Source organism: Actinia tenebrosa, unplaced genomic scaffold (assembly GCF_029948245.1).
Source record: "Actinia tenebrosa isolate PJP-AT-01 unplaced genomic scaffold, QUT_ActTen_1.0 PGA_scaffold3__52_contigs__length_22856419, whole genome shotgun sequence".
NCBI lineage: Eukaryota > Metazoa > Cnidaria > Anthozoa > Actiniaria > Actiniidae > Actinia > Actinia tenebrosa.
The window spans coordinates 846,210-871,065 of NW_028292580.1; the positions used below are offsets into that span (position 1 = coordinate 846,210).

General features: G+C 37.4%; 1 protein-coding gene across 2 annotated transcripts in view; it reads left to right on the top strand.

Annotated features, from left to right (window-relative positions):
• The window catches only part of LOC116307153 (ATP-binding cassette sub-family A member 2), a 55,697-nt gene that overhangs the window by 25,654 nt on the left and 5,187 nt on the right, over positions 1–24,856 (top strand). Inside the window, exons 13-34 of one of the 2 annotated variants that reach the window (XM_089034801.1) lie at positions 1,257–1,479; positions 1,574–1,909; positions 2,053–2,609; positions 3,492–3,572; positions 6,123–6,319; positions 6,710–6,961; positions 7,151–7,380; positions 7,512–7,551; positions 7,758–7,931; positions 9,143–9,863; positions 10,541–10,763; positions 12,294–12,405; positions 13,087–13,156; positions 13,252–13,426; positions 13,916–14,031; positions 14,112–14,259; positions 14,563–14,686; positions 14,785–14,917; positions 16,423–16,543; positions 16,862–16,933; positions 19,891–19,997; positions 23,133–23,274. In XM_089034801.1, the coding sequence (XP_088890927.1) occupies positions 1,257–1,479; positions 1,574–1,909; positions 2,053–2,609; positions 3,492–3,572; positions 6,123–6,319; positions 6,710–6,961; positions 7,151–7,380; positions 7,512–7,551; positions 7,758–7,931; positions 9,143–9,863; positions 10,541–10,763; positions 12,294–12,405; positions 13,087–13,156; positions 13,252–13,426; positions 13,916–14,031; positions 14,112–14,259; positions 14,563–14,686; positions 14,785–14,917; positions 16,423–16,543; positions 16,862–16,933; positions 19,891–19,997; positions 23,133–23,274 (4,354 nt within the window). The remainder of the gene's footprint in view (positions 1–1,256; positions 1,480–1,573; positions 1,910–2,052; positions 2,610–3,491; positions 3,573–6,122; positions 6,320–6,709; positions 6,962–7,150; positions 7,381–7,511; positions 7,552–7,757; positions 7,932–9,142; positions 9,864–10,540; positions 10,764–12,293; positions 12,406–13,086; positions 13,157–13,251; positions 13,427–13,915; positions 14,032–14,111; positions 14,260–14,562; positions 14,687–14,784; positions 14,918–16,422; positions 16,544–16,861; positions 16,934–19,890; positions 19,998–23,132; positions 23,275–24,856) is intronic. The other variant, XM_089034802.1, reaches the window with a different exon arrangement.

Sequence of the window (24,856 nt, forward strand, 5' to 3'; positions counted from 1 at the left end):
GCGTTGTTTCCATTCGCGCTCACGTCACGTTCCCGCTAGCTTTTTTTTTTTCCAAATATTTTGATTTTGATTTGCGATTGAAAAACAAATGATAATTCGAAAATTCGAAAATGGTGATCCCCATTTTTTATTTGAGATTTTTAATAAGATAGGTGTTAGGTGATATATCGAAATATTATAAAGGAAAGATTATGGACTAAGTTTTCTAATATTATGATTTAAATATAGCAGTTGAAGGGTGAGAATTCAGAACGTTCGTAGGGCGTACATACTTGCTTAGCTAGCTTAAAGTGCCTATCACCCTTCTGACAATATTCTCAGTATTGATTCTACATGGGGTAAGATGTTGAATAACCCGAAAAAATTATATAGAGTGCGGCTTCTTGAAGTTATGAAGGTTTTTCCATGTCATATGGAGTATACGGAGCAGCTCTCGCTTCAACTTTCGTGTCAAGTGACTTTAACAGCTGTAAAATCGCCCAACTGATGTTTCTTTCCTTCTTAATTCCCAAATATAACAAGCATTGAGTCCTCCTACTGATAAAGCTTGACTTTTTTAGCATTTTGAATCCATTTTTAAGATAAAAATCCACCATTTTCTGATAACTTCCAGAGAAGGAAGGCTGTTCTGTTGATATTGCAACTGTTATAATCTGATTGGCTAATTCAATTTCTATTGTTTTTTAGCCAATCAGAATTCTGAAAAAATGTAATCTGCACTGGTATTACAGAGTTTTTGCACTGGTATTTCATTTGAACCGCACTGTTGTCAGCCAATCAGAATTGAGTAAATTTTTCATGTAAACTATTATGACTTAAAAAGGGTGAACTTGCACGCATTCTGATGACTAAACGAAGTCGGAGACCCCCATGTTTATTTGGTTATTTAACTTCTAGTATGATGTACGTAGCTTCATCATACAAAATTCTTTAAAAATCTAGCGATGGGAACTTTTGCTCGTGAACGTCCTTAAATATACGATTGAATTTTTGGCGAAGCCCTTTAGGGGTCCTTTGATTTTTCAGCGATACGGATTTTATGTTCAAGTGTTACCGATACGATACTCTGTAACTTATATCAACCAGAACGATATTCCCCAAGCAATCCATCGGTTGCTATGTGACGTCACGTTTGGAAACAACACTGACCTATTCAAATTTGAGGCCGGAAACAATATAGATAAACCTCCCTCCTGCTTATTATCTATATTTTAGTGAAGTTTATTGGGTGAATGCTCTGCATTGTGTCTTTTTAGGTTCATGTTCGTCATTCAGCACATGATGCCATTGTGCATGACAGTATCTTGGATTTACACTGTAGCAATTGTGGTTCGTTCTATTGTGTACGAAAAAGAACAACGACTAAAAGAAGTCATGAAGATGATGGGACTGAGCAATGTGGTTCACTGGGTGGCGTGGTTCATCACAAGCATGTCAGTCATGTCTGTTACTGTATTACTGCTAACTATTATATTAAAGGTATACACTACGATAAAGTTTCTGTTCAAACCCTTGGTATGGACTTGCCGTGCCAGACCTGCAACTGAATGACAAATCTTTTTGTTTCTTTCAGTATGGCAAGGTTCTGGCCTACAGTGATCCGTTGATTATTTGGCTGTCTCTAATGCTCTTCGCCATCGTCACCATCGTCTTCTGTTTCTTAATCAGTGCGTTTTTCTCCAAAGCAAAGTTAGCTGCAGCCTGTGGTGGTATCATCTACTTCTTAACCTACATGCCTTATGTCTTCATATCCATTAGGGAAGGAGCTGGTCACGTGTCCATCAACATCCCCGAGAAAATGGCCGCCAGTCTGTTGTCTACATCTGCATTTGGTCTTGGTGCTCGTTATTTCGCATTGTATGAAGAACAGGGTGAAGGGGTTCAGTGGTCAAACATTGGACAAAGCCCGGTAAGGATCGTCTTCAGTCTGCCGTCTTATATTTTACAATTATCACTCCCCGTAAGGGGCTCTACCGTAAGGTTTCGATAATACGCACTACCACTACATTCTAATTCACTGATGATATTTTGGGTTATGTCTTTTTGTTTCAGGTAAAGGGAGACGAGTTCACTCTGTTGAAGGTGTTATATTTTTTAGTGTTCGACACGTTTCTTTACGTTATCTTGGTTTGGTACATCGAGGCTGTTCACCCCGGGTCTTATGGCCTGCCACGCCCTTGGTATTTCCCCTTTCAGTTGACCTACTGGTTTGGTCACAATACCAAAGCGTGTTCACAATTTAGTCGAAAGAACTACAGTAGGATGACAAATGATGAACTAGAGGAAGCACCACGAACACCTGGACTGTTAGCTTACGAGAACGAACCCATCCACCTCCCCCTGGGGGTGACTATTGACCATCTTGAAAAGGTCTATAAATCAGGAATCAAAGCGGTTGATGGCTTGGCTCTTAACCTTTACGAGGGCCAGATCACATCCTTCTTGGGACACAACGGTGCTGGCAAGACCACCACAATGTCGATTTTAACTGGTCTTTTTCCACCAACCAAAGGCACTGCATTTATCTATGGTTATGATATTCGTTTCGACATGGATATTATACGCCGCAATCTTGGCATGTGTCCACAGCACAATGTACTGTTTGATAGGTATACCTATGATTCCTCTCGAAATGTTGCCATGTTATTCCCTACTGCACCAGTAGGCAAGGGATCGTATCAACTAGACAAGATAAATGTATTATCTGTAGGTTTTCCTGCAGATATTACATCATTTATCATGTCAAGTTCATTTCATGGTCACAAATGGACAGAGCTTGAAATTCACCATGTTGGTCAATCTGGTCGCTTTGTTATCGTCAACCGACATGGCTCCTATGACGTAACATAACCCAAAGGATATGTACTATTTCAATTGTTAGGTTACAAAATTTAGATGAATTTGATTTTAGTTCGTGTGATAGAGTGAAGGCTTATAACCCGTCAAATTAAAAATTAAAAAAATCTAGTCAAACTGTAATAGTCAAATAGACACACACAAACACACAAAAACGATGGAATTGGGGACTACTAATGTGTATTAGATAAAGGTTAAAACGCAAGGGCAAGGGTTTGCATTGAAATTCAAGACCGAGGGCCGCAATGCAAATCCGGTCACTCGCATTTTAACTGGTTTAAAAAACAACCAAACCCTATTTTTAATGTTTGATGGAGGGTTTGAATTTCGATTGAAAATCTGTCCTGGGTTTTGAATTCAGCCCCGCTCTCCCCTATTAGTATCAATGCTGAATTCGAAACCCGGGACAGGTTTGCCATCGAAATTCAAACCCGACATCAAACAATAGAAAGAGGGAGTGATTGGTTGTTAATATAATGTCTATTTCACAGGTTAAGTGACTTCACTGTATCGCATGATATCGAGGCCTCGGCCGTTTTACTGCCTCGGGCCACAGCTTCGGCAGATAACACGCCCATGTTCTTGATAATAAATATATTATGCTCAACCTATTTGTTTGCCATTGTCACTCACAGGTTAACCGTAGATGAGCACTTGTGGTTCTATGCTCGCATGAAGGGTTTGTCAACGACTAAAGTCAAGAAAGAGATGGACAAGTAAGTTATGCATATTTTCCATTTTGATTACAGTATTCGTAGGTTGTTATATGGATCGAGAGGGATGTAAAATAATAGACTCGGTAATAATTCTGCTTCTGGTAACAACTGAATAATTCCCAAAACTAGACTTTCCACGTATGGTGACAGAGCATTCAGTGCTGCTGCTCCAAAGCTATGGAACAATCGTCCATCTTATTTCAAACAAGCCACTAATAATGAAGTATTTAATTCTGAATTAAAGACTCTTCTTTTTCGCAAAGCCTACGAATTATGACTATTACAGGTTTTAGTTAAGTTTACAATCTTATCTTATTCTGTAATAGGTTCTAAGAACATATTATTATTATTATTATTATCTTTATTTACAATTTGCTTCAATTTTGCTTACAAAATTTACCAAAATTACACCAGTTGATCTTCAATTCACTTTCTCCATTCTAAAAAGCTACTAATAGTCAACAACTATAACTACAAAATTCCAAATTATTGCACCATTTGAGTTTCATGTCGTGTTAGATATTCGAATAACCGAAAATTTCAATTCGAAGGGAAGCGGAAATAAAAGAATACGATCGAGTAACGACTGGGTACGATTCTACAGCTAGGAGGCCTGGATCTCGAGCTAGCGTATTGCTTACTATCAATCACGTGACTTTTTGGAGTTGACTGGGGGGCAAACAAGCGGTTGACTGGGGGGCAACTAGCGGATGTTAAGTCAAGACATATCAAAATAAGTCCTCAAACTATTGTATTTGACTATTTTCACGACATCAAACCAGAAAACAAGAGATCATAACAACCTCCAGGATTCTACAAGCCATCAAAAAGAGCTATTACCGGAATCGACGTCTATTGATAGCAACCTATTCATGATATGGCTAGGACGAGGTGTAGGAATTTCACTACCATCTAGATAAAGCTCTGGTCTATTGATGTAGGAAGTTTGAAGAAAAAACGTGAAGCCGTTTTGAAGAACAACGGCGAAAATGTGATTTTTAGCTAATTTCTTATATTTGAGTAGCCTGCGTCACATCCGGAATTTTCTTCGTAAATACTCCGGATGTGACGCAGGCTAATATTTGAGGTTTACGACGACAATAGCGCAGCGCAACCGTGACGTCATAAAAAACGAAGACAAAGGCGAAATTCGGACGAACAAACTTACAAGTTTACTTTCAGCAGATAATTTTCAAAGCCGATCGCAGTTGATCTTAGTATACATGGGTTATTATTGTAACTTTAAGTAGAAATAATAAATTATAAATTAGGCTAATGTAAAAAACTAAAATATGGAAAATATATTGTACAAAAAATGTACGAATTGTAAAGCTAACTAAAAAAATTTGCGTTTGAAGACTTGAACGCTACTAGAGCTCCATAATTATTGACTTAGATCATTCCATTCTTTAACAGCCTGAGCTCGAGTTATCTTTACTCCTAATATTATTATCATAGATATCAGCATTGTTAGTGAATGTAAAACTATGCGAGGCTAGATTGTTAATACGCTTGTAAATATATACTATGTAGTGTTCGACGTTCCTCCAGGAACCCAACCCAGTGCCTTAAGAGTCGCTTATCAGTCGCTGACGAGTGTAAAGGCCTGTCTAAAATAATTTTATCTTATCTTTATCTTACGTAAATGACTTAGACGTTGATTTATCTAGAAAGACATAACCTCTGCATGATCTTTCCACGTAAAACCAGATGATAAAGTTACGCCTAGATACTTAAGAGTATCGTTTCTTAAAATAACATTATTATGTACTGTAATGGATATATCATGCGCTAAATTGTTAGTTTTCTTACTACCACCAATAAGCATAGATTTACTCTTATCTAGATTTAGCGATAATTCGTTGCAATTAAGCCAAGGCGAGAATTGAGTGTATTAAGGCTGTTCAGTATATCGCTAACGTTCGAAGAAAAACAGTACAGCACAGTATCATGGGCATAAATTGACATCTTGCAGTGTTCAGGTACACTCGACAAATCATTGTTATAGATGACAAACCACATAGGGCCCAAAATACTTCCTTGTGGTACCCCATGACTTGTAGGCAGGGCATCTGACAGTTCACTTCCGCATGATGTGCGTTGCGTTCTGTTGCCAAGATAAGACTTGAACCAACAAGGCGCATCCTATGAGAGACCAACAGATTTTAATTTTGACAATAAGATCTTGTGGTCCATTACCCTGCTCCATTTTCCCTAGTACGTCGTCAGCAAGAGTTCTTTGGTCTATTCTATTCAAAGAACTATAATTTAATAAGTATTTCCTGTGTATAATAAAGGATTCCATTAAGGAAATGCCATGTAAAAAAATAATGTCGAAAATAATCTTGATGGGATACCACTTTTTCACCACTTTCACTGGATCTTCGCTAAAAAGGCTTTTAGGGGTTTAACACTTGTGGTTTGAACATTTTGGATTATTGAGCCAGATAAGAATATATCACTAAACCCCCCTTTCGCTGGACCCAGAAGGTTTATCATCTTGGTGTATCGTGGGTATAATAGTCCTATTAATGTTTGAACTCGTTTCAGGCTTGTGCAAGATGTAGGCTTACCTAACAAACGGCATTGTGCCGTTGAAACTCTGAGCGGTGGTATGAAGCGTAAACTGTCTGTTGCCATGGCATTCGTGGGTGGTTCTCGTACAGTGATCTTAGATGAGCCTACAGCAGGTGTTGATCCGTATGCGAGGAGAGCGATATGGGATTTGCTTATTAGATACAAGAAAGGTATTGAAATCAAAGACTACTTCTTCTTCTGCATTGACACTACTGCAATGTTGCTTGCAGTGGTGTGATGTTAGGAGCAAATGAAGTGCGACATTTGGCTGGCTAGAATTCTGCGGTTATGTATGTGAATAGCATTCCTTGATTAATTTTGTTTGTTTGTAATAACATTTTGGATATGTGTGACACAAATCCCTCGAAAGGTGTGTAACTATAAGCATTGCAGATGCACCACATGTCTGAGCCTTTAGTTGACAGTGCGGTTCAATCGTTCATGTCATTATGACAACAGAACGGAACACTAATGAAACTTGAGATAAAAAGCTCAAGAGTAAATGTTGACAGTTTTATTTTTTCGGTACATTTATCATGCATGTCGATTGTTATTGGCAGGTCGTACTATACTTTTATCAACACACTTCATGGAGGAAGCTGATATTCTGGGTGATAGAATTGCAATTATTTCAAATGGGAAACTTCGATGTGTCGGCTCACCGTTGTTCTTAAAGAGTCGCTTCGGTGAAGGCTACAGTCTTACACTAGTCAGAAAACAGGACCGTTCTCCTAGAGGATCTTCTAGCGATCTTACTACCACAGAAACACGCTCTTCTTCGAGTTCATTGTCAGGTGGAAGATCCAGGACAAGTGAGTGTTTTATTATAAGTAATAACATAGCACGAGGGAAATTAGCGTATTTCCCAGTTAAACACTCGTGTCTATATAATAAATATTTTTATATTTTAATCCTTTCTAATGCTGCACGGTCCAAATTTGTAATTACTTTGTTTATTGATTTATCTACTGATTTAACTGGTCAATTTTATTCTATCAAAGCTGTGCTGTCTCCTGGACCTGAGAATCAAGAGGAAAAGCTCACCAGTCTCATCACGTCACACATCCCAGCAGCTCAGATAAAGAACATAACTCAACGAGAATTCACCTACATTCTACCTGATAACTCGGTTGAAAAAGGGGCATTTGAAAAACTGTTCACAGACCTTGAATCGAATATTGAAGCCCTTGGGATAGACAGTTATGGCATTATGGACACATCACTGGAAGAAGTATGCTTTTTCCCTCTATCGGCTTAGATAAATACTATCTTCTTTTGGTTGCGTTAGATTTTGAACTTGCTTTCATGCTTGCTTTCCTGACTTACCTCTGTTTTCCATTGATTTTTGCTATCATTTAACAGGTTTTCCTAAAAGTAACTGATGTAACAACAACAGAGAAAGGTAAATCAATTACTGACAGACTAAAACTATACACAAAGCGAAAGTGGTACTCAACAGTAGACTGTAAAGATTTTCTGTATTAGCGTTAAAAGGATGTTGCCGTAGCATTACGAAAATATTCAATATTGTAACATACCATGCATGATAATATCTGACAGATCAATAATTTTCAAATCACATCGTTTGCTATGGTGTCTTTTGTTCAGATAATATCGCAACAAGCCAAGAGTCTTTTACCTCACTTGCGGCCCAGAACTTTTCTTCCATGGAAAGAGAGGATTGCCTGGAGCTGAATGACTATTCAAGAAACGATGATAGAGAAAATCTTTTAACGGTCTCGAATTCTGAAGAAGACGTAAACCGTAGCAGACCAACTAATGGTATGTAAATCAATATTGTATAATTGTTGTACCATTGTACCATTGACATGATCATTGTGACATATCCCTGACATATCCCTGTCAGTTTATACAAAATTATGGAAAATATGGCCTGCGTTGCCGGAGGTTTTGCTGTTGTTTTTTTTAACGCGGTGGGATGGAGGGGTGGAGGGGGGTTGGGGAGGGAAAGAGCGCCTGCCCGGAAACCCTAGGATTTTGAGTAGCCCGTCCGCTGGAGGACGGGAATTGGTGGTTGGCTGAAACGCTCTCAATCAAAATGATATGTATGAAATCTGTCAGTTTAATACTTACAATCGTCTAAAATGTGTTTCATTTTGGCGTCCGATGCGTTTTGACACTCTCTACTCGTGCAAAACAATTACACAAGACTGGCAACTAGATGCCGTCTGGACTCCAATTGCACTCGCATTCACCTCGAAATCTATCGGAAAAAATAATTCCATGCTCTCCAAACTCTGGGACATGAAAGAATGATGATAATCAATACGTAAGATAATTTTCGAGTTCATCGGCGAATTTTAGTATGTTGTGGTTCGAGTGACGGTTTGCATTTTTTGCATGATTTGGCGCTACACTCGAGTAGACATATTATCGTTACGCTACGATAAGCAGGTCAGAGATCGGCTACTCAAAATCCTAGGGTTTCCAGGCAGGCGTAGCCTCCACCGCAGGAATCCCCACTCCTCCTCCTCTCTAATTCCTAGTTCTTCTCTCGTATAGAATTTAGGGATCCTAACAGAGAATACATGGAGTATGGGGTGGCCTGCGGAGGAGGCTGGGGCACGCCGTCTTTCCTTCTTTCCCCATTCCGCCCCTCCCCCCCCCCCCCCCCCAAAAACCCAGACCGACGGCAACGCAAGCTATGGAAAATATATCTAATTACTAGCCTATATTGGAGGGATGTAAAAGAACCACTAAGGACAAAGAAATCCTGGCATTGACCACCCTCAGTGCCTACACCTCATACTAACCACCTCTTGTGGTTTATCATACTAACCAACTCACTGTGGCTTTGAGCATATCCATATGGAGAAGAGCACTATATAAAAATCGAAATCATGAAATTATACTAAATAAGAGCACAACATGGAATATCCTTGGCTTTCAAGGGTCACATGTTTTCCATGACTGTTAGCAAACAGATGTGAAATTGATTTCTAGTTTGTGAAATTTCTTCTTCTTCCTTTCAGTTGAAAAAACTGGGGCTAGTGGTGTTGGAAGCCACACACTGACAAGGTCAGCCCTAAAGTGGCAGCAGTTCTATGCTCTGATCCTCAAACGTTTCCACCATGCTCGTCGTAATTTTAAAGGCGTGATTTCACAGATTCTTTTGCCAGCTTTGTTTATAAGCATTGCTATGACTATGGCTCTATCTCTACCTCCGCTCCCCGATCTACCACCTCTGCAGTTATCCCCATCAATGTTTCCACGTCGAAATTTCATTCCGTTTGGAAATGAAGCCAAAGGGATGAATCTGTTGGCCAAACGGATGGAACAAACACTGACTCTACCTTCAGGAGTTGGTGCAACATGCTGTTTACAGTCATCCAAATTATCACTAGTAAACCACACTCAACTAACTAAAGACCAGTTAGCAAACCTGTTTGACGAGTCCTGCCGAGAAGCTATAGATGATGTGTCTAGTGTTTATCTTAAGCCAACAAACGAAAAGTTCTCTTACATTTACTACTCCAATAGCTCAATGAATTTATCAGAGTCTGTAACACACCAAGAAACTGGTCCTGGTTGCAAATGTTCAGCCAATGGTACATGGTATTTGTGCAGTAAAGGTGCTGCTGGGAAACGTCCAGATGAATTGATTACGATAACTCTTGATACTTTGCAAAATATTACTGGGAGAAACATGTCTAAATATCTTCTGTATACCACTCAGGCATTTAGAAGACATAGGTTAGTTAAGTCATACTAGAACAAATTATATCCTTTCTTGCTGCTTTTATCTCATTTACGACACAAATGCTTTGTATTGAGACAAATTAAGGACATTCATGGGCACGAAATCCCGTAATCAGATATTTTAAGATTTTGCACGATGAAAGAACATCATACTAGAAGTAAACTAGGCAAATAGAAAAGGGGGTCCCCGACTTCGTTTAGTCGTCAGAATACGTGGGAGTTCAACCTTTTTACGGTCAAAAATATTTCACTGAAAAAAAAGAAAGTCCCCATTTTTCACTAGAAATAACGAAATAACTAGTAAGCATTTGCAGTGTTAAAAATTAGAAATATTGTGCTATTAGTGTGGACTTGAAGCCTTCACGTTACGTGAAATTATTTATATTCCAATTATACACAATATATGTTTAAAAAGTTTTCTCTAAAGTTAGGTATTACCGGGTACTTTTAAAAACGAAATAAAAATGGGATTCCCGACTTTTTCTTAGAGCTACAAGAGATAAAAGAAATTTTTATGAGATTTTGCTTATCAAAAACGATGGAATGATGTCATCATCAAATCATGCGTAGAAAGGATGCGCGCGAACAATGCCCATGAACGTGCCTAAATGAAACGTTACGCACCAATACCACCTGATGTAAGCTATTGTGTGCTTCTTTAATCGTTTCAGGTATGGTGGACTGTCTTTTGGTAATGTTGTGAAGTTCATCCCTGAGAAGTTTGAAAAAGTACCTGTTGCATCTATTAGAAGGCTGGCAGTAAGAGAAGCAGTCAAGGTACGCGATAAACTATTCGAGGTCCAATCGAAAAGGCAGTATCTTGATGATGATGATGATGATGATGATGATGATGATGATGATGATGATGATGATGATAAACTTTATTTAATGAAGGTATACAATTTATCGGCCATACGATTATCCGTTAATCATATATGGGGCAAAATTCAACAAAAAAAATTCGTGACCCATTTACGGAAAACATTTATCCAAACAAGGAACTAAGGAATCTGCAGTAACCCTAATCCATGCCTTAATTACTAGGAGATTTGATTACTGCAACAGTCTGTACTATGGCTTTCCTAATAGCCCACTTCCGATATAAGCTTCGATTGTCACGCACAAAGGTTTCAGTATGAGGCTACGTAATAAACACTCAGTCATTCGTGACAGGCGGTAATGATAAATTTAATATAGCACGTAGCCTTATACTGCAACCTTTGTGCGTGACAATCGAGCATATGTCGGAGGTGGGCTATTGCCAACTTCACAAATAGGCCCTTTGCAGTTTACAGTCGCGTGTCCCTACTGGTGAGCAAAATTTTTTATTTTATTTTAGATGGGTAATTCTTCTTAGCTACTTGTAAAGAACTGAATGAAACGATATGTAACCAGTATGTCACGAAATTTAGTTCCATTGCGATCCCTCGAAACAGGTTGTGGAAAGATTGTTTGCTCGCCAGTATATTTCACCCATGGGAATCAAGATGTTCATTCATTTGCTCTCAGTGAATTAATCAGCACGTGATTACTGAGCTGCAAAGGACCTATTGCAGCGTGTTTTGAATGCACCTGCTCGCTTAGTTTTTTTCTGTATCTAGATTCTGTCAAATCACCCCTTTGTTACGGGAATTACACTAGTTACCTGTCTGTTTTCGTGTCGAATATAAATTAATTTAAATTACTTTTAAAGTTCTTAAAGGGCTTGCTCCACTCTAACTAGCCGAGCTTATTTCAGTTAGCCTCAGTCTACGGATAACCTTAAAAAGAATAGTAATGGCACATAGCAATGGTACCCTGGGTTATCGCGCTTTAGAAGTCAAATTATTATTATTAAGATGTTTAGCTCTTTCGACCATAGGAAGCCAACATTTCTATAGATTTCAAATATGCTTAAGATTATTTAAGATAGCTCTTTCTGCTCTTCTCTGCACTTGGTTTACGCGTTTCGATTGATCTTTCGAGATATTACTCCAAACAACGATCCCATAATCAATCAATATAGTGGCAAAAGAGATTTGATTCTTCGTAGAAGAGCTAATCTACTATTTAATTTTATAAAATAACTGTTATGAATGTCGCGTTCTGATTGGTTTGGAGCGCGTGCTTTATGAGAGCACATTGCACGCGCGCGCACTTTCCGTTGCGTCATTCCTATCTATTATTGTAATTTGTATTTTATAAAAGAAATAAAAAACTTGCTTGCTGTGCTGTGTGCAGTCATAAAGCATTTGGGGGTTGGCAGAACACTCAAGAAGTGTCGAAAAGCACTCCGCTACGCATCGTGCTTCTCCTTACACTTCTCTCGTGTTCTGCCAACCCCCGCGTGCATTATGACAGCACACAGCACGCGCGCGCGTTTTCTATTTCTTCATCTTAATCAAGTTGGCAGTCATTTATCAGTCAATGTGTGTTTATTTTTAGTCTTGGTATAATAACAAGGGATACCATGCACTTCCGACATATCTGAACGTTATGAACAATGCCATCTTGAGAGCTTCACTTGATAAAAATAAAGGAAATCCGTCAATATACGGTGAGTAAAAATTTAGTTGTAGCTAGAATACCATGCATTCAAGAATATGCTTTTGAATATGAGATTAGAATGATGCTACTGGGGTCTGCAAATAAAAACAACATCACCATTTTTTATTTCGCTGCTCTTTTTTAGTTCAAGTCAAAGGATGATCGTTTTTTACTGAAGTAAAACAGTTGATAGATAGATAATTTGTAACACCGTATGGTATGTAAAAATGAAACTGACGTTTCGGACGTTAGTCCTTCATCGGAGTAAACGAGAGATGAATGTGGAAATGTGTTTATATAGTGAGCGTGGATGATAAATAACCAATGAGAGATAAGTATAAGGGAAAACAAAAGGAAACAAGAGGATCGAAAGTAACAATAGACTAATTAAACGAGAAGCATTCGTTCATGCCAAGGGGATTAAGCGTGCCCAAGGTGTGAATTAGCCTCATTTCTTTAGTTTTGCGGCAATCGTTATTCGTTAATTACTGAAGTAGCGGACTTATCACTTTTTAGCAATTTAATTGTCGATTGTGTGTCGTATTTTTGCTACCTTTGGCTGGTTAGCTTCCTCTTAAGAAATGTACGTACTCCACTACTGGAAGGTGACTACGCCATTCGCCCTTTGAGGCCACCTAGGGTACTTTATAAAAGGTCTTTTTTTAAATGATTGAATTTATTCCCACAACAGGAATAAGCGTGTACAACCATCCATTCCCATTCAATAGTACTTCGAATATTCATCTTTCTGCAGACTACCTGTAAGTAAATGTTCTTTCGTTTTTTCTTACTGACAAAATTCTTCATGAAGTAGTAATACGTGCAATACTAATGCGTGGGTTCTTCTGTGGATCAGACGACAAGGAACAGATTTGGTCATCGCTATTTTTGTCATCATCGCCATGTCCTTCGTGCCTGCAAGCTTTGTTGTGTTCTTAGTGACGGAAAGGTCTTCCAAAGCTAAACATCTTCAGTTTGTTAGTGGAGTCGATCCTGCTATTTACTGGCTAGCAAATTATCTCTGGGATATGGTAGGTTTTGACATATGTTAATGATATGTGAATTCTGGCCATGCACTCAATATTAACTAATGGGTATAGGGCAACCAGACATACGCACAACAAATGATGCATGCCACGTTGCTGGCGAGTGTTTTGGGTGATGTTACATCTCACATCGCATATACATCAACCCTTAACTATGAATTAAGAAAAAATACCAACAAAGCGCATAATTTTGGCCAGTGGTACTCGTAACATTGGCACGAGTATACAAAGAACTGCTTTAAACTAACTTATTAGTCTTATTAGTCTAATTCTTTCGCTCCTGGTGGCGAAATCCTTGCTTCAAAATGTTCTGACTGCTTAATGTATAAGATGTTTTTTTCTTGGATTGTGGGAGATAAGCTGCAGTACTTCGCTGCTGCAGTGTTATGGATGGTGCTATTGTTCAGGGTGCATTGTACTGAGCACTTTATTATTTTTAACATTTTATCTTATCTTATTTTTTCATTTACACAGTGTAACTACTTGATTCCCGCAGCAGCTTGTATTACCCTGCTTTATCTGTTCAGTGTTCCAGCTTATGCTTCGCCAACGAACTACCCTGCTGTTGTCAGTCTCTTTATGTTGTATGGGTGAGTCGATGAACAAGTCACTCTTTCGTTGATTAAAACTGTGAATCCTAATGTTTTGATATACTGACATGTTTTTGCAGTTGGTCTATAACACCAATGATGTATCCAAGTGCCTTCTGTTTCAATGAAGCCAGTTCAGCTTATGTGGCGATGATAGTGCTTAATTTGTTTGTTGGCATCACGGCTACTGTAACTACCTTTATCTTACAACTGTTTCCTGATGATGAGGTTAGTTACATGTTTTATCCATGAATTCGCATTGTTCATTCATCTGTATGTAACCCACAGGATTTCTTCAGTTTACCCTGTCATTGATTAATTGAGGCCTCGCCTCCCTCTCCTTCTTCCTTCCATACACCAGTTTATTTCACATAATTTTCTTATTTCTTCTCTGGTTCGGTAGCGAGGGTCACGTGTGTGTGTGTGTTGGGGAGGGGGGGGGGTGGTATATAGTAAAACAGACCCCTGGATTTACAATCTTATTGAAATGTTTGTCTCGTGGAATATTTTAATTTGTGATTTTTCTTAAAGGTATTGACTGACATCAACAGTATTCTTAAGGATGTCAGTCTAGGATTTCCGAACTATTGTCTTGGGCGTGGGCTAATGGACTTAGCTTATAATCAGTACATGACAGAATATTACACCCAAATCGGTAAGTTACGCTCAAAAAGGTATTGCATGCCTCAAGTATGGAATTAATGAATTAAGTTCAAAATTTTCATAGTCTAATTTCCGCCCACTTTTTTGCAGGAGAAAATGAAAAGATTCGCTCGCCGTTTGAGTGGATGATTGTCAGCCGGAACCTTTTCTGCATGTTTTTTGAAGGAATCATATTTTTTATCCTCACTATTCTCATGGAATACAGGTTCTTTTTAAAACCAAGGTACTATTCTCCATCAAGCTTGATGAATTAATCACTATTGCCATCCTGGAACGGCGGAATTAAAGTGCATAAAGTTTATGCAAAGGCATATGAACTAAAAGTAGGAATTCCCGCGCCATCAATAGCACTCTTTGATGCTATTCTTAGAATCTTTGATGCTATTTTTTAGAATCATTCAATTTAACGGTTGCTTTTCTGAACATACATATACTGTACGCGCTCTACTCTGTTTGCTAATGTGTTCTTTTGTGTTTCAAAAAAGTAAGCAAACGGCGTAAAGCAGTATGCGCGTGCAGAAAAACAACCAGCTGATCTGGTTTCTAATAAGAGGTTGGTGACGATGGCACAATAACTGAGTTTTCAATCTGATTGGTTCAAAGGGGTGCGATTAATTCCTGAATTGCATCCTTAGGAGCTCTTAATCGCATCCTAAAAAAACATCAATAAAAAAAACAACAACAACAACAACAACAGCAACAACAAAACAACAAAACAAAAACAAACAAAAAAAACAAAAACAAAACAAAAACAAAAACAAAAAACAAGAAGCAAAAAAAAAAAAAAGATCAAAATTTAAAACTTTTTAAAAAAGACGGTTTTAAAATTATTATTTTTTTGCCGCATTTTATACCAGGAAAAACCTGATTGATTTACTTCTTCTTCTACATTAACTTTATTATTCTGATCTGCACTCTTTATTGTGTCTTTTTCTTGTGTATGATTACAAAAAGGATATGATTAAGTGGTAATTGAACTTCGTGTCGTTCAATTTTGTTCTGAAATCAAACTTGCAATTACAAAACGCACACCCGCTACGCGGTCGTGCGATTTCGTCATCGCGCGTTTGATTTCAGACCAAATTGCACTCCACTCAGTTCAATTACCATCATTTATCATTACTGTTTAAATTTCTCTTGGTTCATTTATATTAATCACATGCGAAAATAACACCATTGGTAAGAATTCTTAGAAATCGCATTAAATAGTAAAAAATCCACTCAAATTGTATTTCATTGATAATTATTATTATAGAAAATCAAACGATCTCAAGTACAATTCGTAATTTATAGCTACGAGTGTTGATTTGAAAGTTTTCAGAATTGGACTAGCCTTTTGTTGTGTCTATTTTGAGGACTTTCAAAACATGAGAATCTATAAATTCGGAATTGTACGAGAAGATTATACAGTTTTTTGTGCAATCAAAATTGAGTAATTTTGTTGAGTGTATTAATATAACATATTAAACAGAATACTACATGGCTGATTGGAGATACAGATTTTATCTTCTTGTGTTGAGAATATCTTACTTGTTCGCAGCGCTCACTCGTAAGATATGACCTCAACATTCGAAGAAAAATCTGTATCTCCGGATGCACATGTCCTCTATTTATTAGATGGTTGGTATAGCTAGTGTGATGCTGTTTATTTTGCCTTAGTTTGTATCAGGGATGTTATTCTATACTGTGACTAGTTGTTATGCTATAATGTGCTCCCATTTTTATCAGGAGAATACCTGTATCAAAGATTCCGATCCAAGCTGAAGACGAAGATGTTGCAGATGAACGTTGTCGAGTTTTAGGTGGTGATGCTTCCAACGACTTGGTTCGAATAGAAAATTTAACCAAAGTAAGGATGCTGACCTGTCTTCTCACTCTTTCTCACTTCGAGAACTATTATTTGGTGTGCAACTCATGGCTCCGACTCGGGCAATAGAAAACCAGTCACCGTTGCAGCAGTTTTCTCAGTGAATTTAAAATCTTGTCCAACGAAAAGCTATAAAGGATCTCTTTTTTTAAAGGGTACTTGACAGAGTAATCTATATTGAGATATTTTAGCTAATTTGTTGAGCTTGTGGGACATAGCAACGGTAACTAAGGGAGTCGGAACCATGAACTGCTTGTTTGAAGTCTTTTTGTTAAATATCTTTTCTATCTTTTTCCGCAGGTATATTACTCTCGTAAACGAGGGAAGCATTTAGCAGTGGATCGTCTTTGCTTGGGAATCCCTCAAGGAGAGGTGAGAACGAAAATACCAGCTTGTTTACTTATAAGTTCGCGACGATGAAATTTGTAGCTTCCTTTTTTTGTCTTTATCGAAAGACATTTCATAGTGAAGTAAAATGTCACTTTCCTTATATGGAGTTTAAAAATTGGCGGCCATTTTTTCTGATATATACATCATATACTCAATACTTGAGCAACCAAAGATTATAATAATTAACAATTATTCGCCGAAGGCAAAGTGAATATCGGGGAATATTTACCGAGACGCGCGTCTTCGAGCGGCGAGTAAAAATATATAGCTCTTATTAAGCGCTTAGCGCGCGGGCCATAAAAAAGTGGAAAAACGAGGATCCATAACTTACGGTACGGACCGAGCAAACGAGGTTATTAAAATATTTATTATAATAATGGCAAGGCATTGAGATTTAAAAGAGGCGAAACAACGAGAAGTACAGCGAATGTCAAACGAGAACTGCATTGGAAGGGCTTCCTGTACGTGCCACTAAGCATGTAGTGTTTGATTCGCTCAGAAAGAGAAGATTTAGTTTACTTTGAATGAATTTAGCTATAGTTAAGTTTTCTGAAATACCGCTCCTGATTCCTCCCCCACAAAATGGACAAGTTGCGCAATAATACCCAGGGGTCTTTAGGACATTACCCAAGAGACCTTTGCGGGCTTTTGCTATAGGGTTCCGGTATACAGTCCGATTAATTAGCATGTTCCAACTGTCAATCAATATCACTAAGTTGCCAAGTGATTCAGAGAATGCGGAGCTAGCTGATCACGTGACGTAAATTAATACCTACGCATGCTCTTTTATGCTGACTGCTGGGCCGGGTTGTTCAAAAGCTCGATTAAACTAATCTAGGATTAGACCTAAACCAAGATTAATTTTTTTAAATCGCAGTTTAGTTAATCTATGGTTTAAATGTCGTTGTTCAAAGCTGGATTAGTGGGTCGATTAACTAATCCCCCATTACGCGACTTAATCTACGATTAGCATCCCAAAATGCACTGCCCGGGTTAAAGAGGGGGTTAAATTTAAACCAACTCTCAAGGTGGTTCAAATCGATAAACTAGTATTAAAATAAAGATTATGAAAACAAAATGGCGGGTCTGTTCAATTTTTTCGCACAGCAAAGAGAAGCTCGTAGATATAGGTTTAAAAGCTCTTGTAACGAGGAATACTGACAGCAAACTTGTGTGCAATACAGATTCGGAACAGAAGCCATTATTTACATGAAAAATCTTATTTCCTAAAAGGTTCGTAAACGTACTTTGCAAAATCTCTGAACTCTCGTCAGATTTTATGTGCAAATTTTAAATACAACAGACAAACAACTGACTACTGAGATAATGATGGCATTTAAAAAGGATTCCATTTGTTCAAGAAGAATTTTAAACAGAAGAACAGACGAAACGATAAAGAAAGTGCAAGTTAACTAACAAGAATCTTAAGAAAATTGTAAACATGGCAAGGCTTTGAATGATCTGACGACAAAGTTTTCGTAAATATAGTATTTCAGTTTATCACTTATTAATTTAAAAAAATATGCCAAGAACTGATAAGGCAATAGATATCGGAAAGGGAGTTTTGGTGACAGCAATGATAGAGACAAAAAGCTATAGAAATAGAGCAAGTTTAAGCTTTACGTTAATACTTCGAGACGAGTTCTCAAATATGAATGAAAGTGTCACCGGTTGACCATCAGTCCCCTTGTACAGTAAAATTTTCAGTGTCATTTTTTGTTTTCAATACTACCAATATTATTAGCTAGTAGGTTTATGCTAAAACAATTATTAGACTACTCGTTCTCCTTTTCCATGAGTCAAATAGTCGCATTCGGCGCTACGCCTCATCGCCGCGGACTATCTAATGACTCACAGACAACTCGACCTCGTAGTCTAATTGTTACTGATAAGTCACTTAAATCTTTATCTTAATACGCGAGATTTGATAAATTTTGGCAACGAATTTAAAGGTAGATTTCGAAAGTTGTGATGTGATGTCTGACAGTTGGACGACCGAAAAATCATTTTTTAACGAGAATCTCTCCGAAAAATTCAACCTACATGCGTTGGAAAGAGAGGAAGGAAAATTTTGAGAATTTGTGGACATTAGCATTGTAGTTGGTTAGGCTTCTTGAAAGTGCCAATCACCTTTCTGACAATATTCTCAGTTTGATCCTACATAAGCATAAACCTCTATTTTATTTATTGCCTGGTGTAAAATTTTGAATGACGCGAAAACATTTCATAGTTTGAGTGCGGCTTCTTGAAGTCATAAAGATTTTTCCAAGTCATATTCTAATGCTGTGAGGAGTAGTTATTAAATATACAAAACATTACTGGCACATATAAATCAAATTTAAAATGCTTCATTGTTTTCCCCATTGCTCTTATAAACATTATTTTTTTTGTTGGATCTGCTGTCCAAACGAACGCAACATTGTTAGGCTACGATTCGTTGACCGTGAAACAAAAGAAATGTTGAGAGTTGCTTGAAAGTTTGACTAGTTTCAAACTTCACCCAACAGCATCCAACAAGTCAGGGCAACACGCAACATGGTGTTAAACGCTCCCAACATGTTCAGCCCAACGATGTTGGAAGTTGTTGGCCAACAATATTGCGCTCGTTTGCTCGGGCCTTTAAAGACTCCTCATATGCCATAGCATCCACAGTTTTTGCGTTTTCATGTTCCATATTTTGAATACAACTATACTGAAAATGAATGGCATTCATTAAATGCTCTGAGAGATATGCTGAAATCTATGTTGAAGGACACTGAAATAAAAAGATGACCTCATCAACCTCCTAAATAGCATAAACTTAAAACTTGAATATCTCTCGGACCAAAAAATGCGAAATTCATCTTTTGTAAAGTACTTTAACATGTCCCTAAATAGTAAAAATTTCATTGTCGTCACACTTTAAAAATGAAATTGAAATTGCGGCTTGTTTTTTTTAGTGTTTTGGTCTTCTTGGGGTCAATGGTGCAGGCAAGACGAGTACGTTCAAAATGCTGACTGGTGACACATCGATGACAGCAGGCGATGCTGTACTTAACTCCTATAGGTAAACCACACATATTGACTATTAGTATCATTAACCAGGTGATTATATAAAATCTTCTTAGGATTGCGCGCGCTCCATTAAATTTGTTGATGCGTACCACTTTGAAAATATGATAGAAATGAATAAAGAAATCTCAGAAGCAAACCGATTTTATGTTCTTTTAAATAAACACCTGTGTAATGGTACTAAAACAATTATTCGCCTTAGGGTTAGTGATTATCCGTGAACGAAGACTCACGGCTAGGTAAACATTTAACACTTATTGACTGAGACCGAGGGAAACAGTGTGTTTAGGTAATTTCTAACACATTGCTGTTCCAAGTTTCCATTCCATAAGTGTTTTGTTCTATACAAACTGTCAAAGAACACGCAGCAATTATTTCATTTTTTGATTATTTGATTTTTTTAAACTTAGGATAACTTACATTTCCGGGGGAATCACTTCCTCTATTGTTATTACTAGTCAACAACATATTGTTGCCCGATGAGAGCTGCTGCTTTTGTAACTTGTTTACGTTCACGTGATACCATCTCGCGCCCAATCAGAGTTTAAGAAAAATGGACTTTGACAGTTGGTATCGATGATTAATGTTGAATCTTCGTTCACTGTGTAAAATCCAAGCGCCACTGGGTTATCATTATAATGAGTGTTTTTTTAAAAAGACGCTCTTGGAGCGTGCACTGGGTTGCCCGATGTGCTGGTATGCTGGAGCTTATTTTAACACCTTATCTTTGTTATGTACCGCTTTTTGGGAGGAGGGGAAACTTTTTAGGTGTATTTTTCCTTTCAGAACTTCCGAAGACTTGACTTATTTTTTCTAACATCAAATTTATTCGGTGTACGCTTTTGAATTAGAAAAAAAATGTTTTATGTCTTTGTAAACAAAACACTCACATCAGTCTCTAACCCCTAATTCACCAAAAATATATCCATTTTGAAAACACTGGCAAATCCTGCAATTGGATTGACTCTCAGCAGTACGATTTCAGCACGAATTACACCCTTTTCTGTTTTAAATCACACTGTTTTGAAGAGCCAATGAAATTGCAGAAGAAAAATCATTTGACCAATCAGATCTCAGAAGGAAGCCAAAGACAATTAGACAATTTAGAAGCCAGAGACATTACAGTTAATGCAATCTGAGCGACATCTTATTTAAAAGAAAGCAACAATTCAGTGACCATGTTGTCCCATTAACGAATCACATGTTGAGTACTGTGAATGAATGGAGAGCTTGGAGAAACCAACGACTTAACTTATCAGAACTGCCTCAACACAGATTTACTCCATGTTTTGGGATCAGAGGTTGGTGATTTTTTAAAGCCCATAATTTGACACAGGTCAAAGCTACACAGGTTACACGTTTCTTTGAAAGCCAATACATACAAACATATATACTTTATTGGTAACTCCCAATATGGGTTTTTCAGTTACACATCTAAAATGTAGAAATATAGAATAGATAAAAATATGTACAAAATATTAAACTTAATTACTAGTTACAACTAGTAACAATTATAATTTACAACCTGTATAAGAGAAGAATTTCGGCCCTGTGGCAAGACGGAAATAATGGATTTTTGAACGCAAGACGAACTTATTAGTATAGGAAATCGCACGATCTCGAGTACAATTTAGAAATTAATAGACACGAGTAATGTTTTGAAAGTTCTTGTAATTGCACGAGCCTTTAGGCGAGTACAATTAAAGAACTTTCAAAACATTACGAGTGTCTATTAATTCCAAATTGTACGAGAAGATCGTGCGATTTTTTGTTTATAGTTCACTCAACAAAATTTCAGTAAAAAATGCGAAGCGACGCCGTTCATCTTTGTCTATTTGGCGGCCGATTTCCAGTCCATCGTGCAACTGAAATGCATAAAAAAGATTAGTTCTTACGGCTTTAAAATTTTATTTATGCTTTTTAAGTACAAAATGATAGAAAATAATTGTTTTGACATTGTTTTGGCCGTGTTGCCATAGCGACTTAATTCGGTACTCCTACGGAGTACAATTAACGCTATAATTGTACTCCTCTCGACCAATCAGAGTCGAGTAATTTTGTTGAGTGTACTATAAATATGTAAACAGTCAGCAACTAAGTTATGAATACATTTAAATGCCATGATTTAAATACAGTCTTTCCTTCACAGACAACCAATTCAAAGATTTCAAACCTGATGATATTTGGTCATATTTCCTAAGACCAAGCATTATTCTAGCCCTGTATCAACTGCAATTTATGAAGATTACTAGTATTGGACCATACAGTAGAACAATAAAACATTCTACTGAAAACAAAGGACTGAATTAAAATAAGAAGTGTCTTAGTATCTAACAAATGTTTGGTTCTATAAATTTGTTTTAGCTTATAGAAACAGTTGAAGACAGTTTTATTTATGTTTTCATTGTAGTTCAGAGACTGATCAATATATAGCCCAAGATTTTTAGCAGATGCTATTGGGGCGATTTCTTCTCCCAGCATAGAAATAGTGATGGAGGGTGTTCGACATAAGAAAGACTTTGGTTTTTTCAGGATTAATTAGTAGAGAGTTCTGACAACACCACTGGCATATATTATGAAGGTCTTCATTTAGGTTGCTGACTGCATCATCCAAATCACTTGAGGGATATGACAGATACAATTTACAGTCATCAACATAACACGCAGACGTACTGTGTATAGGAACAGACAGCAAATCATTGACATAGACAGTGAAGAGAAGTATTAGTGTAGAGTATTTCAAAATGGACAAATTAAGTGGTTATTGAACTACATGTGCAATTTGTATAGGAAATCATACCTTGCTTAGAGTGCAATTTGAAATTAGAAAATTTGCAATTTGTAATTTGACATAAATTTTGAACTCTTTGAAAACCCACTCATTCAAATTTATTCCAAATTGCACTCTAAGAAAGGTATGACTTTATATCCTCTCAGTTCGATTACCATTATCAATCACTGGTTGCTCGACCAATCACAGGGCGTGAAACTGTATTCGAGTCTAAATTTATACTAATCACCAATAATCACTTCGCCTAAAGCTAATATTTGTTAAATAATACAGGTTTTCTTTCCTAGAAAATGTTTAGAATATCACTGTTAACAATTTGTTGTTCTGTGACTCCTACAGAATTTCGACCGACATCCCGAAGGTGTACCGTTGTATAGGCTACTGCCCACAGTTTGATGCTCTTATCGATGAGATGACAGCGGAGGAGCAAATTTATTTATACGCAAGACTCAGAGGTGTCCCTGAGAATGAACTCAAACAGGTTCGTAAACCAGGTATTCATATTAGCTCACCAAACTTACAGCGCTTCTCAATCACCCGCGCAAATTCGTAAAAATTCCTATCGCGACAAAATAAGGTTTTGGTGGAAGTCAACCAAAGTGTTTCCATGACATTGCCGGGAAGCACAAAGCATTCAAGGGTACGTGTCTATGGAATGTTGTGAAAACGCCTTGATTGAAGTCCTACGATTTCGCGTGATTGAGAAGCGCTGTAAGTTTGGTGAGCTAATATGAATAAGCTAATATGCTATTGCAATACCTTGACACGTGATTGTTACTGGATGAACTCCCCTTATAAATTTAGAACGTTACACAAAAGTAAAATGACAGAATTCCTCCAAAGGCGAATGTTTTTGTTTACCTTCTTCATCCTTTGTGGACTCTTTGGAGCTATCAATTAAGACTGGAGGATCCACGTTATGTTTACACGAGAGAATCCTGTCGAGTTTTTCAAAAAACTTCCAAGGTTTCTTGGCACTACTTCCACTTTTTTCTTTTTTTATCATTCTCTGCTTTGTATTTCTGCCTTTTTATTTTTTTATCTTGCTCACGACCTCTTTCAACGTAAAACCTGCGTACCCTTTCTCTTCTAATTGGGACTGCAATTTAAATGGTTACTTTACGTTAATTCTAAGTTACATAAGCTAAATACAGTGTAAGCGTGGAGATCCGTCAGTTCTCTTGGAAAAAACTATCAACTCACCAACAGTGTCTTGTAAACGTGCGAGGATACTTTTGAGGTTTTACTCTTTTCTGGAGAGTTTGTAGTATTTGCCGCCATTTTTGTGCAATTGTGGTACGCGGACCACGTTCTCAAGCGGGCCGAGACTACCTATGCAGGTAGTCTCGGCCCGCCTAAAAACAAGTCCGCGTGCCAGAAATCTTAAGACGGGTGCCGAAACATTTTGTGTTTACACGACAAGAATTCAGCGTGCCGTGCCTAAAAAAGTCGGCCCGCGTATCGAAATTTAGGAGTGCCGTGCCTAATATCGATATCGTGTAAACGGGCCTATAAACTTGACATTGCAATACAATTGAAAGGAAATAATTTATTTATCTTTTTTGTTATTGCACTTCGTTTTTACCTACAAAGGGCTATATTATGGAAAAAATTAGAATTATAGGCTAGAGTTTAAGCTTATATGGCTTAAATATCGATAAAAAAACAGTCCTCTTGACACATCACTGGAATGAAAAAACATACAAGGAAGATGTGATCAAATATCAATAGTTTATAACTTTTAAAGCAATTGTTCAATAAAACAATTCAAAAAAACATTTCCAGGAGCAGCAGTTTTAATATACCTGTAACTTGATAAAAATTATCAACCAAATTTATAAATTAAAGGCTGTGTGACATTTCGCTATGCTTTATAGTGAGCTTATCCACGAGTATTTTCTTTCCTTAGCTTTTGTGAAAAAAAATGAATCGTAGGCGAATTGTATCGCCTAGTGAAGTAATTGGCAAGTATTTTAAGTTAAGTCGGTGATTCGTGATTAAATCGCACAGCTGGAAGCCAATCAGATTGTAGAAATCACCAGTGATTTCAAAATGGATGTAAC